The sequence below is a fragment of the Pectinophora gossypiella genome, chromosome 3 (genome assembly GCF_024362695.1).
Source record: "Pectinophora gossypiella chromosome 3, ilPecGoss1.1, whole genome shotgun sequence".
Taxonomy (NCBI): Eukaryota; Metazoa; Arthropoda; class Insecta; order Lepidoptera; family Gelechiidae; genus Pectinophora; species Pectinophora gossypiella.
In genome coordinates, this window is record NC_065406.1 from 4,156,792 (window position 1) to 4,172,855 (window position 16,064).

Consider the following 16,064-nt stretch of genomic DNA (forward strand, 5'->3'; position numbering starts at 1 on the left):
AGAATTCTCGTGAGAACTAACTTTAATAATGGCTGCCTCTACTTCCGCTATTAGTAGGAATAATGATTTTAGAAAGTTTAAAGTAAGTATTTATAAGGTTTGACTGACATATTAATTAAGTGAGTACATTTCCATCTTTGTTGGTTTCCATTTCCAGAAATATGTGACACAATGGTCTTTTTCGAAACGAAAATAATATGCAAAAGAAAAGAGATCTTTAAAGTTTAACTTGTACAAGGTCATGTTATGTAAATTATAGACAGTTAAACATAAACAAAACTTAAGAAAAAAGAAAAAAAAACAATATAAATAATAATATGTACGTTGTTCTGAACAAAGACCTCATAATATTCCAACTTTACAAACCCAAAAAAACTTTTTTATCGTAATATTACCATTATATATATTATGTAGTTTTATTTAATATACAATTAAGGGAGTGTCCCCGTTAATATAATATATTTTAACCCTTATCGGAGCAGGGAGGGGATTGCGTATATTATTTTACTTACTTAAGTACTTATATTTTTACCAACTTGTAATATGGCAATCATGTAAGTACCACGAGTTACAACTTATACGACACGTCTGGTATGACAAGTTTTTGCCCTAGATCATGTATGCGACTAAAAAAACAGGTATTTTCTATTAAACTATGAGTATTATAGTCAATAATGCTCGAATACAGTCGTGAGAGTATAATAGACATGTCATGCGATAGCGAACAAGCACGCCCAGCGTAAGCTAATATTTATGTTACATTTATGTGGATAAATATTTATCTAAAATGCGTAGAGTAAGGTTGTGTTGGTATAAATCACCGAAATGCGTAGGCCTGTTATCTTGAGCCTCCATAAAAGGCTGATATAGTTATCTGTAGCCCAATTTGCTACCATAATCATTAGTTCCATGATGGATAGGTGTACGCCTGTAATTATGTCAAGTTCGAAGTTTTTTAGCGCAAGTTACGTTCCAAATTGATAGCATAAACGGACAGGGATTTCCAATAATGCTTTTCCTACTCTGGTGGCACTAATAACATACCAATCAGTGGGTGTAAACATAATTATTTTAGGTATATCTTCAATCGGCATACAATAAGTTTTATAATTAAATCATGCGTGCTTAATTCCGACTCAAAGCATAAATCTCCGCTTCAAACTGTAATTATGGCAGTGTAAAAAACCTTTCATAAACAACAAGAAGATTCGAATGGCGCAGTATTTTCGAAAATTAGTTCTATATTTAGAGATTAGATGCCACGAATAAGCACTAAACACGTTTTAAATGTATAAAATATTTATGGACCTACAAAAATATTTACTTCTCACGATGTTTAGGTGTATCCCTGGACTTAAAACATTTTAATTGTCGAAGCAGATTAAGTAGGCAAATGTAAAAACTGTACAATATTTTACATTTGCCTATTAACTACATAACTACTTAATTCTCGAGCTTAAAATAAGTTCAACGATTGGCAAATTATATAGCTGCAGGACAAAGGCGACTGCCTATTGTTATGTTTAAGCAAATGACAGTGTTAGAGAGATAGGACAGTAAACTTAGGGATACTTAACTTAAATAAATTCTAAAGAGAAAATGCATAGATATCTCACTGATAGAATAATTGAAATAGAAGACGGGAAACTGTTCATATGTTAAGCTAAGAAAAAAGTTTATGTTAGAATGTTGACAATGTAAATTCAGTCGGATTGTTAATTAAGAATTCAATGCTGTGTAACGAAGCTATCTTCAAAAGTGTGGCGAATAAACAATGTAATGTTTTCTTTTGTATGGCGTAGAGGCTAAGACAACATCGACCCACGTTATCAGCTATGCACGTATAATGTAGGTAGGTATTGCCGAGTTTATTATACCTTCTATACAGTAAGCCTCGTGTTACGAATATATTTTTAGTGCAAATATAATAAAACAGATTTACTAAGGCAATAATTATTGCTGAAGGAGGAGGAATCTATAGTAAAATAGCACAGAATTCTCGTCAAATGGATTATATAATTATATAATTTCCCTTGAGGCCATGTAACCGAAATTAGTCGTAGGTAAAGTCCAGGAAATCTTTTCGGAAATAAAATAAGGAAAGTAATTTACTTCCTTAAATGGATAGTCGTATTATGGTTCATCAGTGTTTAAATTGAGTACATTCATGCGAAACGCGATCTTGTATTGAATAGCCAGGTAGGTACCTACTTACTTATCACAATGCAACACAATTTTCTACATTCTTTCCGATTCTGTTCGTCACGCGATATGATGGAATGTTGAAGTTTGATCTAAAAATGGATTTGATCTAAACTATTGTTCGAATTCGTTCCATTTAATTGATTTGTAGTTACCCACTTACTTTAAATCAGGCCTGTTATTGTTTTTTCTTAGAATTTTTCGTTGTCGAGCATTGATCGATTATACTGAGTAATACCGTGAATAATGATTAGCCATAAACCATTAGGTAGTTCCAATATACTTACACTATTGTGCACTTTCTGCAAAGAAAGAATTCAAGATTGAAGATAATGATGTTGTCAACAATACTACTTAAGTTTATGTTTGGAAATGTTAGATATTTGGCACATCGCAAAACCGCGAGAGACGGGAGACATTGCCCGCTAATTTGTAAACACGGTCCGCGTGTCCAACGCATGAGGAATGAAAAAAATCCGGTGCAGTGCGACTGGTTGGCATCCATCCCCAGCAGCGCGATCTCGCCACTCAGGTGTATGTAGCGATACCGAAAGGTGGTCTCCACTCACGCGCACACACGCACCGCTCGACACTCACACTCTACATTCCAAATTTGAGATCGCAACTTGACGCGGGAATTTTCTCAATCTGCTAACAATTGCGTCGTCGTTCGGAATTTTCAATTAGAAATCAAATTAGTTGTAATATAACATAATAGTTGTTTTGAAAGAGTGCGGTCGGGGCAGCCGCAGAACAGTGCTCGATCCGAACTAGAAAGTGCGAGTTGTTATCAAAATGAAAACGGATTACGCGATGGATGAGATGCAGAAGAGTAAGTGTATTTATAACAATCTAAATTTATATTACTTAAAGATATAATTTTTGCTTTTATTAGACGTCCATTTTTAGTATTTTTATCGCACAACTTTATGGATGTTTATGGTATTTTAATGATGTTTTATGTAGAGATAAGAAGATATTGCATTTCAGATAATATTTAAAAATATATTCAGAAAATATCTATGAAATCTCTTTATTTAAATCAACAATAAATCAACGTTGGAAAAAATAAATATTTGGAGATGCTCGAAAATGTAGATCAATTTGAGTGTAACTAATAAATAAGTTTAATAACGAATTTTTCAATTTTCCATATCGAAATTTGTCTGATGTGTATAATGTATTCTAATGTGGCTTTATATATTAATATTAATTAATTCGACTATAATGTAATCGGTGACCTATTCTCATCAAAGTTGAGTCATGTTTGTTACTATACCAGTAAGTTATTCTTCGCATATTGAACGTAATATTTCAATTCCACCGCTTCATAGTTTCCTGATAAGTTTTGATGCACTTGAATTCAATACTTCTTTAAACAAACCTATGTTTTTCTTTTCAAAGCTGTTCTGATAAAATTTATTTTGTGCTGATAGGCCAAATAAAAAAATTTAAAATAAAATTAAAACTTACTTTTTAAATAAAGCTATTTAGCTGCTAGGTTGTGTAGGTTAACAGTAATTTGTTAGATCAATTAATAATTAACGTCGGTGACATAAACCACTAATTATAAAAAAGGCCAGTAATGTGTGTAATTAAGTAAATATTTGATAAATATCTAGCGCCATACAACTGTTTTACGCAACTTATTTACCTAGATTTTTTTACACTTATTTCCAATAAATCGTAATTACAATTTTGTACTGTAAGTTTATATTCGAATGCATCATCATTATTAATGTCTTTTGAACACGATTGAAGTCAAACTAAGGGTTACCACCCTAAAAAAATAATAAACGAATCTCAGCTGAGACTGTCCTCAAAATCATGCTCTGTTTTTATAATATGAGAACTGTCACATAGACATGATCTTGAGGGCAGTCTCAAAGCTGAGATTAGTTTATTAATACCACCCTAAGAACCTACATTAAACCTATTTTCTTAAAAGCAAAAAAAAAACTTTCGATAAACCGTTCATTTGTGAAGTAGTCACCTGACTACTTCAGACTATTTTAGACAACCTTCTCTACAAAACTTTTTATAAACTTGGATAACACTATTTAATCACTTACCTACTTAGCATTGTTCGAATTACATAGAAACTATTTTTCTGATCGGAAATGAAGTGATCACATGTTATTGTTGAGTTCGCCAGTATTTGTTCAGATGTTATCAATGTTTCTACTACGTAGGTATTTATCAGACAAGAATGCGAGCGTTACACTTATTTTAATATGTATTCAATATTGCGGTAAGGTTTATATATCTATATCACCACTTAAGCTGTAAGTACGTGGATTAATTATATAAAGATGAATAGGCAATAGTAGTAATTAATACGGTTGCAATCTTCTCTAAGTCGTCGGTTGATAAGATATCCACTAGATACGTATCCTTATGTGAAGGCAAGAATAACAGTCACAGAAATCAGTAACACAGGTTCCACTTAATCATTAGAAAATCGTTACATTTTTTCTTCTTTCATCTCCTAAAAGACAAAATTACCATAACACCAACTCGGTAAAATGAAATGTAAAATTCTGTACTGTGCTTAATTAATTGAGGTTTTAATTAAGCAGGTAAGTAAGTACTTATTTAAATAGGTACTTTTTATTGCCCGTAAAATTAAACTTTGTATCAAGTAGCGTAGATAACAATTTGTTACTGTTGTACTTAGTTTAGACGTATTTAAAGCAATTAATTAAAGTTGCTATTATAATTACATTAACTATTCAACTCCCAGTGTTCGAGATAGCCCAGATTGTGCACTATGCGTAAACAGAACAATACCACAATTTACTAGGCGAAAGTGTATGTTATTTTTACTTTTCCTGCTTATTTTCCTCGCTTGGCTGTTTGATTTGCATGCAAGATAACATCTTGTGCGCTTAGCGCGATAAACGAATCGTTCCAAATTTGAATTGGAATCTCCGTGGTGTGAAATCTTTTTTCTGTTTAAGTACGAGTATATTTTGTTCGTTTTTTGTATTAAAAAAGTAAATTCTGAAGTTGGCGCCAATATGTAGAAGCAACATCATGAATTTTCCGACAGTAAATTCTACTTGATATCAACTTAGAATTTGGTCTCTGAATCATCGCCCAAAGCTTTTTCTGTACGATGTCACTAACGTCCTGTATATCTTTAAAATATTTTTTATCTAACAGTAATAAACTGTATAGTTAATATATATGTAGCATATTTTTTAGCAGAAAAGAAATAAGAAGATTGGATATAAATTGTTTAACCGTATAACTAATACGATGTGCATCTTCTCAGGGACGACGTCGTGGCTGGGTCTGTCAGATGTGACAGACAACAAGCTGATCTGGCGGCAGCTGGTAGCCGAGCTGGTTGGGACGTTCCTGCTCACCTCCATCGGCGTGGCAGCGTGCATCACCATCAACGACACTAACACGCCCAAGATCACCAGCATCGCACTCACTTTTGGACTCCTCGTGGCTTCCATTGTACAGGTATGTGCCCACTTCTGTCCAAAATAACTAGACACCTCACGCCAAGGAGTTGCATACTAGATAGGGGCTAATTTAACAACACATACAGAAACAGAAGGCATTTGTAGACAAGGGTACATATATCGTGGCCAGATCACAGAAATTTCATAATGTGCTCGAACATTTCCTGAAATGGTCATATTTCATATCAGAATATCATTCGTTGGCCACATCATGATGTAGTTTTGCCAGATCAATGAATTCAAAACGTTTAACGATATGAGCAAATAAATGCATGGTTACTTCATGATATGGCCAAACGTTCATATCGTAAAATTAGTAACATTATCCACCGGTGGCTGTGCTGGTGTCGCTTATATTTAAAACTTGATTGATATTATAATCGATGAATCAATGAAATTGTACAATTTCCATATCGATAGTATCGATTACGTAAATACTTAAATTGGAACCTAAGAAATTAATCGACTATTCGCATTTTTATTACACCACTTATCATGGCATCGCGTACATTAATGATATGGCCAAACGTTGATTGAAATATCATTAGACGTTGACGACTTAAGTTAACTTAAGTTGTCTATTTCATGAAATATGACCATTTCATGAATTCAAACACATCATGAAATGATCGATTCTAAGATCTGGCCACGACATATACACAAACATGTTACAGTAGGTTATTGGGTTGATCCAGAAACGTAACAGGCACGCAAATATTATAATGTTATAATAATATTATTGTTGTTGTGTTGTGTTTTTGAATTTGAATTTTAATACGTAAGTAAATTAAATTTGTGCTGGGTATTATTTTCGTCATAGTGCATTTTATTTTGTGTTTCATAAACGTTGGAAATTCACCGTAACATTAGATTACAGTAGAGCGATAGAGTTGGGTACACGGACTGCAGTATAGTAATCATACAGTGGGATATTTTATTGCCATAGTAAGTGTAAGTAAATAAAGTTATATAAATGTTGCATTGTACTGAATCATATCGTCGCATATTAAAAACCAAATACTTACAGGTGAAGCTTTAATTAAAGGAGCAAGCGTAAATAATAAATTGGATATAAGTAATTTCACTAGGCCAAAAGGCGTTTTTCTGTTTGCCATAGACTATGTAGAGCAGATCATTAAGTTTAAAGTGACCATTATACCGCTTACTAAACAAAAGTAAGTAGTTGGCTACTTCTGAATAAACCGAGATAGGCAATACTAACACAGATACGAGTACTAACATTTACAGTGCCACTATATTATATAACTGAGCCAGTTAATCTGGCTTAAACCCACAGAAGCCCAGATAAACGTTGTATAAACTACCCGGCAACGATAACAGTAACGAGAGACAGTAAACTATCATGTCGCGTACAATAACACGGGTTGGGCAGAGCGCGAACGTCCGGCCTTTCCCACGCGGGCGGCGACCGCAGCCGCGCAAACGCTTCAATGCGCAAACGCCGATATACAAATCGATCACATAATTGTCCTTCATTAGAGTATGATTTGACCGCCATTATTAATACGCTTTTTTTTAAATGTATAAGCAACTTTATAAAAGTGCTAGTGTAATTATTTTAAATTAACAATCAATGGCGATAAACCAATCCATCCATGACAATCGAATGGGTACTAGAAAATCTTAATGAAAACGCGTAGGCAGTAATAAGTGCACTCTTATCAAAGATTGGCCACTTAGTTACGGTGACCTGCTTAATATTATTTTTCTATCGCCATCGCTTCAGCAAATGCTGAGTGTAATCGACACTCGAGCGGTCACGAACTCGCATCGCTGTGTCACGCTCATGCTCAGCCCTGGGCCCGGCTCTTGCGCAAATTGATCAAATCTATGATTGTAACGGTAACATGCATTTATTTGTAATATATAATCAATATGATTTAATATATTACGAAATTATACAAAATATTATGTGCATTTGTGGTTCAATCAATAATTATTAATAAACGATAGTGATTTGGTGAGTGATGAGTAAATCTTATGTTAATCAATAATTACTTGAATTAGTACAGAAAAGACACAAGGGCAATATTTTTTATAAGTAGTAAATAAAGAGAGCTTGAGTTTGAGAGCGTACATTGAACTATCAGCAACATATGATTACTAACTAACATGCATTCTATTCTATTTATATATTCACGAGCAAATAATGCAAATACCTATTACTTCTATTGTACCCTGACATTATGTATGACAAAGTACCCCCATACTGTAATCACCTACATGCCATGGGGTCGCGAATTCAAAATATTCGATCATTTGGCCGTGAACGTATTCAGACAGGATTACCAACATAAACATATGCAAATCAATACGAGTACTATATTGGCATTTGTTTAACGAATGTCAGTTTGGCAATAATGGGCGATGGGTGTACATATGTAATGAGGATAATATGTCCAAAAATCGTTACTTAGTAGAATGCCAGGGCATTAGTCATGGCTAAGTGTTCTGTCTAACTAGATGCTTAGTGTTTGATATACTTACATTGACTCATATTTTTGCAATACTTGCTCTTAGGTAAACCCCACCACTAAAAGGCTTAGTACCGGCGGCGTAGAGTTATAAACTTGACATGTGTGTTGTTGTGACAGCACAAACAAAATGACAAATGTATTCAATTTACATTATCCTACTTAAGGTCAGGGTCGTAGTTTTTGTTTATTTGTGTAATGTATATACGTATACAATTGGCCTTTGATCCTGAGCGGTGTAGACACATTCGAGTGGAAGTACTTTTTAGAAATTGCTCAAGCCCTGTTTCCATAAGTTTTAAAATTAATCATATTTTGTGAATGTAAGTGTAAACCGTGGTATCCCAGTTGGTAGAACACTATCTCTCACTTTGAGATCGCAGGTTCGAATCCAGTACATGCCTAAACCAATGATTGTCGAATTTGTTTTCGAATTCATGTTTAGATCATAAATGATTATCACGTGCTCAGCGGTGAAGGAAAACGTGGTGAGGAAACCAACATTCCCAAGAAATGCATTTTCGGGGGTATGTGGCCTAACCTCTATTGGGCTGGTTTTCCCTTCGCGGGTTGGAAGGTCAGACGAAGTCAGAAGTCGCTTCTGTAAAAAACCGGACTTGTAAAATCTTCAGGTTAGGTAAGCGGACCCTGTGAAAAACGGGATAATGCTAGGGGATGATGAAGCGTATTATTAAATACACAATTACAAAACTTTCGTTTAAATCTAATTTTGAAAATAAAATCTGATGCTTTCATAAGTACTTAACGGCCGTCAATTTATAATGAACATGTATCTGCATGTCAGCTGCCAATATGTAATCATTTGTTTGTTTTTATTTGTTATTGGCTAGCAATTAGCGATACAACATTAATCACCTTCTCGTGTGCATGTCAATTTGTAAATCCACCGGAGGGGCAATCACTATCATCACCACATCTGATTACTGGTTGCATAGTTCGCGTGATTAAGAGGTCTGTGATATTTACGATCGATACCTTTATGGTCTATGTTTAAAGGTACGATACATCTAAATTATAAAATGCCAATTATATGAGATGCAATCACAAAAGTCAGTGGACCATTTTTAAACCACTTTAAATCATGTCATCTCCCTAGTACTATCCCGTTTTTCACAGGGTCCGCTTACCTAACCTGAAGATTTGATAGGTACAGTTTTTTTACAGAAAGCCTGTCTGACCACCCAACTCGCGAAGGGAAAACCAACCCAATATAGGTTAGGTCAAATACCTCCGAAATGCATTTCTCGGGAATGTGGGTTTCCTCACGGTGAAGGAAAACCTTCACCGCTGATCCGGGATAATCATTTATGATCCAAACACGAGTTCGAATACAAATTTTAAAATCATTGGTTTAGGCCTATGCTGGGATTCGAACTTGCGACCTCAAAGAGAGAGTCAAGGGTTCTACCATGTGAACAAGTTTAGTTGAAATCTGTTTAAATATTTAAATTATTTGCATCATGGCAGGATAAAACTGTTTCGTCGAATCTTCAACTTTATCTATACATCATCATCATCACTGATTTAAGAGCCACGCTCTTGTCGGTGTAGCTTTCTCCATGCTACTTGGTTTTCCTCTTGCCTAACCTAACCTAACTTACTTACTTACTTATCTATACCTACCTACAAAATGCGAAGTACATCGAGCTTTCAAACGAACCTCAATCAATTCAAAGTTCAAGTCTCATTTGTTTATCTAGGCCAATCAAATCACATATTGAACTGATCAGACAAATGACAAATTAAGATCTGTCGTCGCAAGGATGCTGATAACATTGATGGTGGTATGATTAATCTGCGCACGGTCTAATTCACATTGTGACATGTGGGATTACCGGAGATAAATGATTTGCTGACGTCTGATGGAATGCAACTAATTTACCGTCACATTATCATGATAATTAAGACGTGAATTTGAATAGTTTCTATTTGATTATAATGATTTGTATTTTAGTCTCGAACCGTTTTTTCGGGGAAATTCTAGCATAAGACGCATACAGGAGTGCCGAACTTTTCTGCTGACCATTATAGCTCGCATATTATAATGAGAAGTTTATTTGTTCGTTTGACGATTAAGTGCTTGTCCTTAAGTTATTTAAGCACGACAAAGGCCCTTTTTTCCCGCATGACCTTAGCGATCGTTCATCGCCACGACTGGTCCATTTCACGCCCGATCAAATTGCGTCAGTGCAATATACACACGCCGTTTGCGCAACGTTTCATCTGTCAATCGCGGATTAACATCACAATGGGACAATGAGATCTATACGAGTGTCTCTCGTCACGCCAATGTCACACAGACCATGTTTGTCGGCCGTGTGTTTATTGTCTTTATCTATGATTAGTTTTTTCTCCATTTACGTGCTTCGTTGAAAAAGTCTTCGTATAGATTTCGACGATAGGAACTGCTAGTACAAAAACTCTTTCAATTTGTCATGTCAGGTATAACACTAGTTCACAAATGTTAATGTCATAATCGTCTATGAAGCTTCCCAATAGGTACTTACTATATAACAAAGACTCAACTACTTACTTAGTCGAGTCAACAGCCATAAAACAGTCGTAGCAACGGAAACAGCATTGCGTTAGCGCTTAGTGTCAGCACTCACATGCTTAGTTACAAAATGTTCCGGCCTGTTCACATCGGATGATTTCATAATTCTCAATAATTTATTCTCCAGAAATGAGGTACACCGTAGGGCTTCAATCTATAAAAAAAATGTTTCACCTTTTATACGGATATTTCCTATTGGCACTAACAATGCAGCAATAACACTTCTGCTCTTGTAACTAAAAAAATCTAATAAAAATAAGCTCACGGACTATACTCCCAAACGGGTTGTCAGAGATACAGCATCGCATGATGAACTGAGTATCCATTATTAGACCAACGTGATAAGGTGAACCGTACCACAGTCGATAGCCGAATGTGGTAGCGTGTAGCTACCATTTGACAATAACACCTACAGATACACTGACAAAGCATTAACAAGAAAGAAGAACAGATTTACACACTGCAGTAACAACTTTGTAATAAAACCCGTAGGCTTTATGTCTTCTTTAAACTTTGTTTATAAACCTTAACACAGAGAATTTTACGATGCAGTAGGCCTTACCTAGCTTTTAGGGCCATTTAGCATGTGCGAAATATTCTTTTAACTACTAACGCTTATTGCCATACAATATCTGAAATTATATATTATGTCTATAAAGAAGCAGGACTTTGTAATGTTAACAAAAGTGTTTATAGTGCTCATTGAAGCATAATAATGATTAAAGCTCATGTTTGATGTCTTTATTTATTACTTTGTTTATGATACTTTAAAGTATTTTGATGGTTTAATGATAGCTTATTATTTTGCATTTGTAAAATTATTTTTTCTTTATGCTTTAAGTCATAGGTGCATTAACATGTACATGTAACAATTCTGAAAGTTAATGCACTGACACGCAGGTTTGAATCACCGGATTGTCTGAAAAAATAACTTCCGAGGGCACGTTAAGCCGTTGGTCCCGGCTATTAGTCGTTAAAACACCTCCACCTACCCGCAGGTCAGGACTGACGCTCTGTGTTGCCTTTGTGAGAAATAAAAAAAGTCAAAGATAACTGTAATGATTTTAACTTTAAAGGATTTAACTCCACCATCCTATATGTATATGTTGTATGTATGTATATGTGATACGAAAAGAAAAATAATGTATTCTGACTGTTATTTTAATGGACATAATAGTATTGAAATAATATATCATGAAACATTAGCAATATAAATAAGGATGAGGAATACAATACAGCACTTACATCTTCATCGCCACAACTGAAAAAATACCACCCAGTCGTCATTGTTTGCCAAAAATACAATAAGTACGTATCATGTTCCTCGCCTACGCAGTTCATTACATACGGGCAACTGCAAATAACGCTTATCGAATGTGTTCAGCCGGAAAGGCCCCGTCAATCAAGAGGAATCCGACTAACGGTACTCGGAACAAATGATGTAAATAAAAAAGAAATGAACCGGGGTCATGTACCGCGCATGCGCGAGTTTTTGTGCTCGAACGCATTGTGAACATCGACACTCGTGATCACAATATTACTGTACACATCACTATCGAAAATGTTAGCTTAAAGCTTTGTAAAAAAATAAATCACGTCGCAATGTTGGTGATAATGCAAATTTAATCGAAATATTTGTAGCTAATAACTTTACATGCATAAGGTTATCGTACCATCTATCTGGCTATCGGAAATAAATGGAAAGAATCATTTGTCCATCCTATTAGTTAATACCATTTCCGACAAATCTACAAGAAATCATGTCCAAAAAAAAATACGAAAGAATAATTTCAATTATAAAGGTTTCCGACATTTGTATGCAAATGATTTCATATACTTACTTACGTGTTTTGTAAAGAATCCAATTAAAAATTTACTTGTAAGGTCGCAGAAATAAAACTAATATGAATGAATGATGAATGTCTACGTAGGCAGACTAACAGGTTGGACAAATATCGTTTCTAATTTTCAGTCATGGTTACTGAACGTGACTGAAAAGTTGCGGTAACAAATTGACAAACACAAATAAATTACTTACTAAAAAATAAAAATTTAAAAGCAATTTCTGACAGAGGAGCTTAAATTGTAACATTGATGATGTAATGATGAATACCGATATTAAATATTATTAGTCAACCTAAAAAATAATATTCATAAACTATAATTTTAAATTGTGTAAGTATTTTAATATAACCAAACATTTGGTCTATTAACACATAAACACTAACACATTCAAACATTTTGTCAGTTTGACACGTTGGTCTACGTTCACAAAACAGAAAGCTCGGTGAAATGTAGGTACTTACTTACTTATTTTTATCTAGCGATGGATATAGTATGAGCTTATATTATGTCATGTGTTTTGTATACTACTTCGTCATGTCATGGCAATAACCAAAAAATCGGTTCATTATAAAATATCCTACACAGTATTCGACCAGATTAGTTCTATGAATTAACTAAGTAACACTCTGATGACAGACACAGATCATTATGCCAAAGATCAGTATAATCTATAAGGAATTAAAATACGGTACATCACATGACCTTAGCACATTAAAGTAGATATATTTCACTGTTAATTACAGTATTGGCTCTGAAGGCACGACAGATATTGCCAAATATCCGGTGTTATAAAATATTACCATGCGGTCGAATATAGTTCAATGTTGTTATGTTGTTATATAGTGTGAGTTATATTAACCATGCAGTGGTTTATGGTGCGTATTTCAGTTCTTTGTAGAATATTTTTTCTTTATTAAAAAAGTTTACATTTTATTTCTCTATCTTTATGTAATTATTTGTGTAAGTAATTAATTTTACACATTTTTACGAAACTACAGCAAAGTACGACTTTTACATATTTATTTAAAGTACTTATATTTTACTTGATTTAAAAAATACACTTTCTTAAAACAAGTATTACGTCCGTACTACTTTCTGTGTTACTCTGTAACATTAAGCAACCTCTCCACAGAAATCAGTCAACGTCGCAGATACGTGCTAAACGTGCAGCTTTACCTATTTCAAGAAATACATACTAAAGCTTACAAGTTGCGTTTGCGTCATCCTTTTATTGTTTACTTACACTTTCTTAATGTGAATTGTTGCCAGATGACAGGGATGTTGCACCACTGACATTCATTATGATATAACATAACATAACAAATACTTTATTGCACAAACAGAAAAAAAAACAAAATACAAAACAAAAGAGAAATAGAATGAGTACAATAGGCGGCCTTATTGCTAAGTAGCAATCTCTTCCAGGCAACCTTAAAGATATATTAAAGAGATGATGTTTCTTTTTAATTACTTACCGACCAGTTACGTAACCCTCCTTGGTTTATATCAAATATGCTGTTAATGTTATATTGTAAAATGTAAATACACCTTTATAAGTGTAGTTAAAAGTACAAGGTATGTTACTTATAACTGAAAAACACTTTCAAATTACTCAATGAAAAAGGTCAAAAAGTACTGCAATAAAAAGGAAATTCCCTAGGCCGCACTTACGTCAATCGTGCGAGCTGCACCGTAGATCATTGATCGATAATACGCACTCGTAGATCACGCCAACCTTGACTCTCATTGCAACTGGCCGCCCTGCGCCGGCGCACCGCGACGTGCGATTACTTCTTTTTTCAAAATATTTTAAAATATATTAATAATCAAACGTCGGCTAGGTTTGCTTATTCAACAATATCATATTATATTAATAAAGATTTTTATGAGTTTTTGCTGTTCTGTAATTTTGCCCCGAATAGAGCTTCGTTAGTGATTCCGAAGGATAACGGCTCCATTATTTAAAACTGTTATTGTCAAAACCATTTTGGAAAAGGTGCGCCGATTGCCGATTGTATTTGTATTGAGTTTTAATTAGTGAGTTAAGTAGACTGCTTGGAGCCGACTGATGGCCGATTGAGAAATCGTGTGGTAGCCCTCCACTTGTACGGCCAGCGCAGAAACATATTAATAAATCAATATTTATGCGTAATTTGACTGTAAATTACTTTTAAGCGGTTAAACTGTGAAATGATAGCCAAAATATTTTAAATTTAAACTGACGAAATATGAATGTTAGAGTTTAGAGCTATATATTTTTAGGCTTCCGTAGCCAAAGGCTGAAAAAGAGGCCCTATTACTAAGACTCCACTGTCCATCCTTCCGTGGGTCTGTCAACAGGCTGTATCTCATGTGATATGTGATAGACAGATAGTTGGTATTTTGTGTTTCTGTTGCCGCTATAAGAACACACTATAAGAACTAAAAAACAGAATCAAATAAACATGTAAGGGGACTTCCATACGACAAATTTTGTTTTTTTTTTTTTCTAGTTTTGGCTCGATATTAGTAACGGCAATACGTTAAATATTCCCCCTGAAATATTCACAGAATATTTAGTTGTACATTCACTTTAAAAATAAAAATAAATTAATATGAAAGGGGACTTGCATGCATTATGGTACGGAACCCAACCTTAGCGAATCCGACTCGCCCTTGGCCGGTTTTCTTAGATTCCTATGATAATTTTCTACTTATCTAAATTTTTAATCTCAAAAGTTTTTCCCGTCAGAGTGCTTTTAATCCGTTAATATTTTTTCATTGACATGTCAACGAAATGCCCTTTTGTGCTCGCCTCTTTGATCGGACCGTGACATTCTGTCGGTTGCGCCAGCGCAGCGGGCCGCGGGGCGGGGATCTCGGCTACCCGCGCAGATTAAACGCGCCGAATTATTATTAACCCTTTGAGCTGGTTTCGACACTTTCCTTAATGAACGTACTCGCTATTTCCATATATAATTTGTAGATAGCCTTATTTTGCTCGGCGTGCCCTTCGTGATTTATTGAGATTAATATTTGGACTCATTCAGATAAATTGTGAATGGTTCTCGTATTATTATCGTACGTTTAAGGAAACTGACGCTTTTGGAAGCAGTTTCGCTATTATGTGTCTGACTCAACCGCAACCTTGCTGAAAACTAGAATAAACCATAAAAGGCGCAATAAAAGTTTAAAGCAGAAATTGTGCGAAAAATATAAACTTCAGTTGATACAATCTTATCTCATGATGAATCTTAAGCTGATGTGGCAGGCACGACACGACCCCCGGGCGGGCACCCAACCCACGACTGACGGTTACCACAATACATGATGTCATGTTCATGTATCGTCACACCCCTGGCACTCCGGGTGAGTGCCTTCACCGCTGCCCATTAGTGCGGCCAAGTAGTTAATGCCATCTGCGGCAAATCTACAATAAGTCACGTTTATACAAACCTAGTGTTGTAAAACCGCTCGAGTCAGCGCTTAAAC

The 16,064-nt window shown here is 34.8% G+C and overlaps 1 protein-coding gene across 9 annotated transcripts in view; it reads left to right on the top strand.

The window, feature by feature from the left end:
• LOC126380789 (aquaporin AQPAe.a) overlaps nt 1–16,064 on the top strand; it is a 72,846-nt gene that overhangs the window by 28,476 nt on the left and 28,306 nt on the right. For 8 of the 9 annotated variants that reach the window (XM_050030405.1, XM_050030417.1, XM_050030409.1 and 5 more), the window contains one exon: nt 5,480–5,676. In XM_050030405.1, the coding sequence (XP_049886362.1) occupies nt 5,480–5,676 (197 nt within the window). Of the gene's footprint in view, nt 1–2,727; nt 3,035–5,479; nt 5,677–16,064 lie in introns of those variants that run through there. The other variant, XM_050030420.1, reaches the window with a different exon arrangement.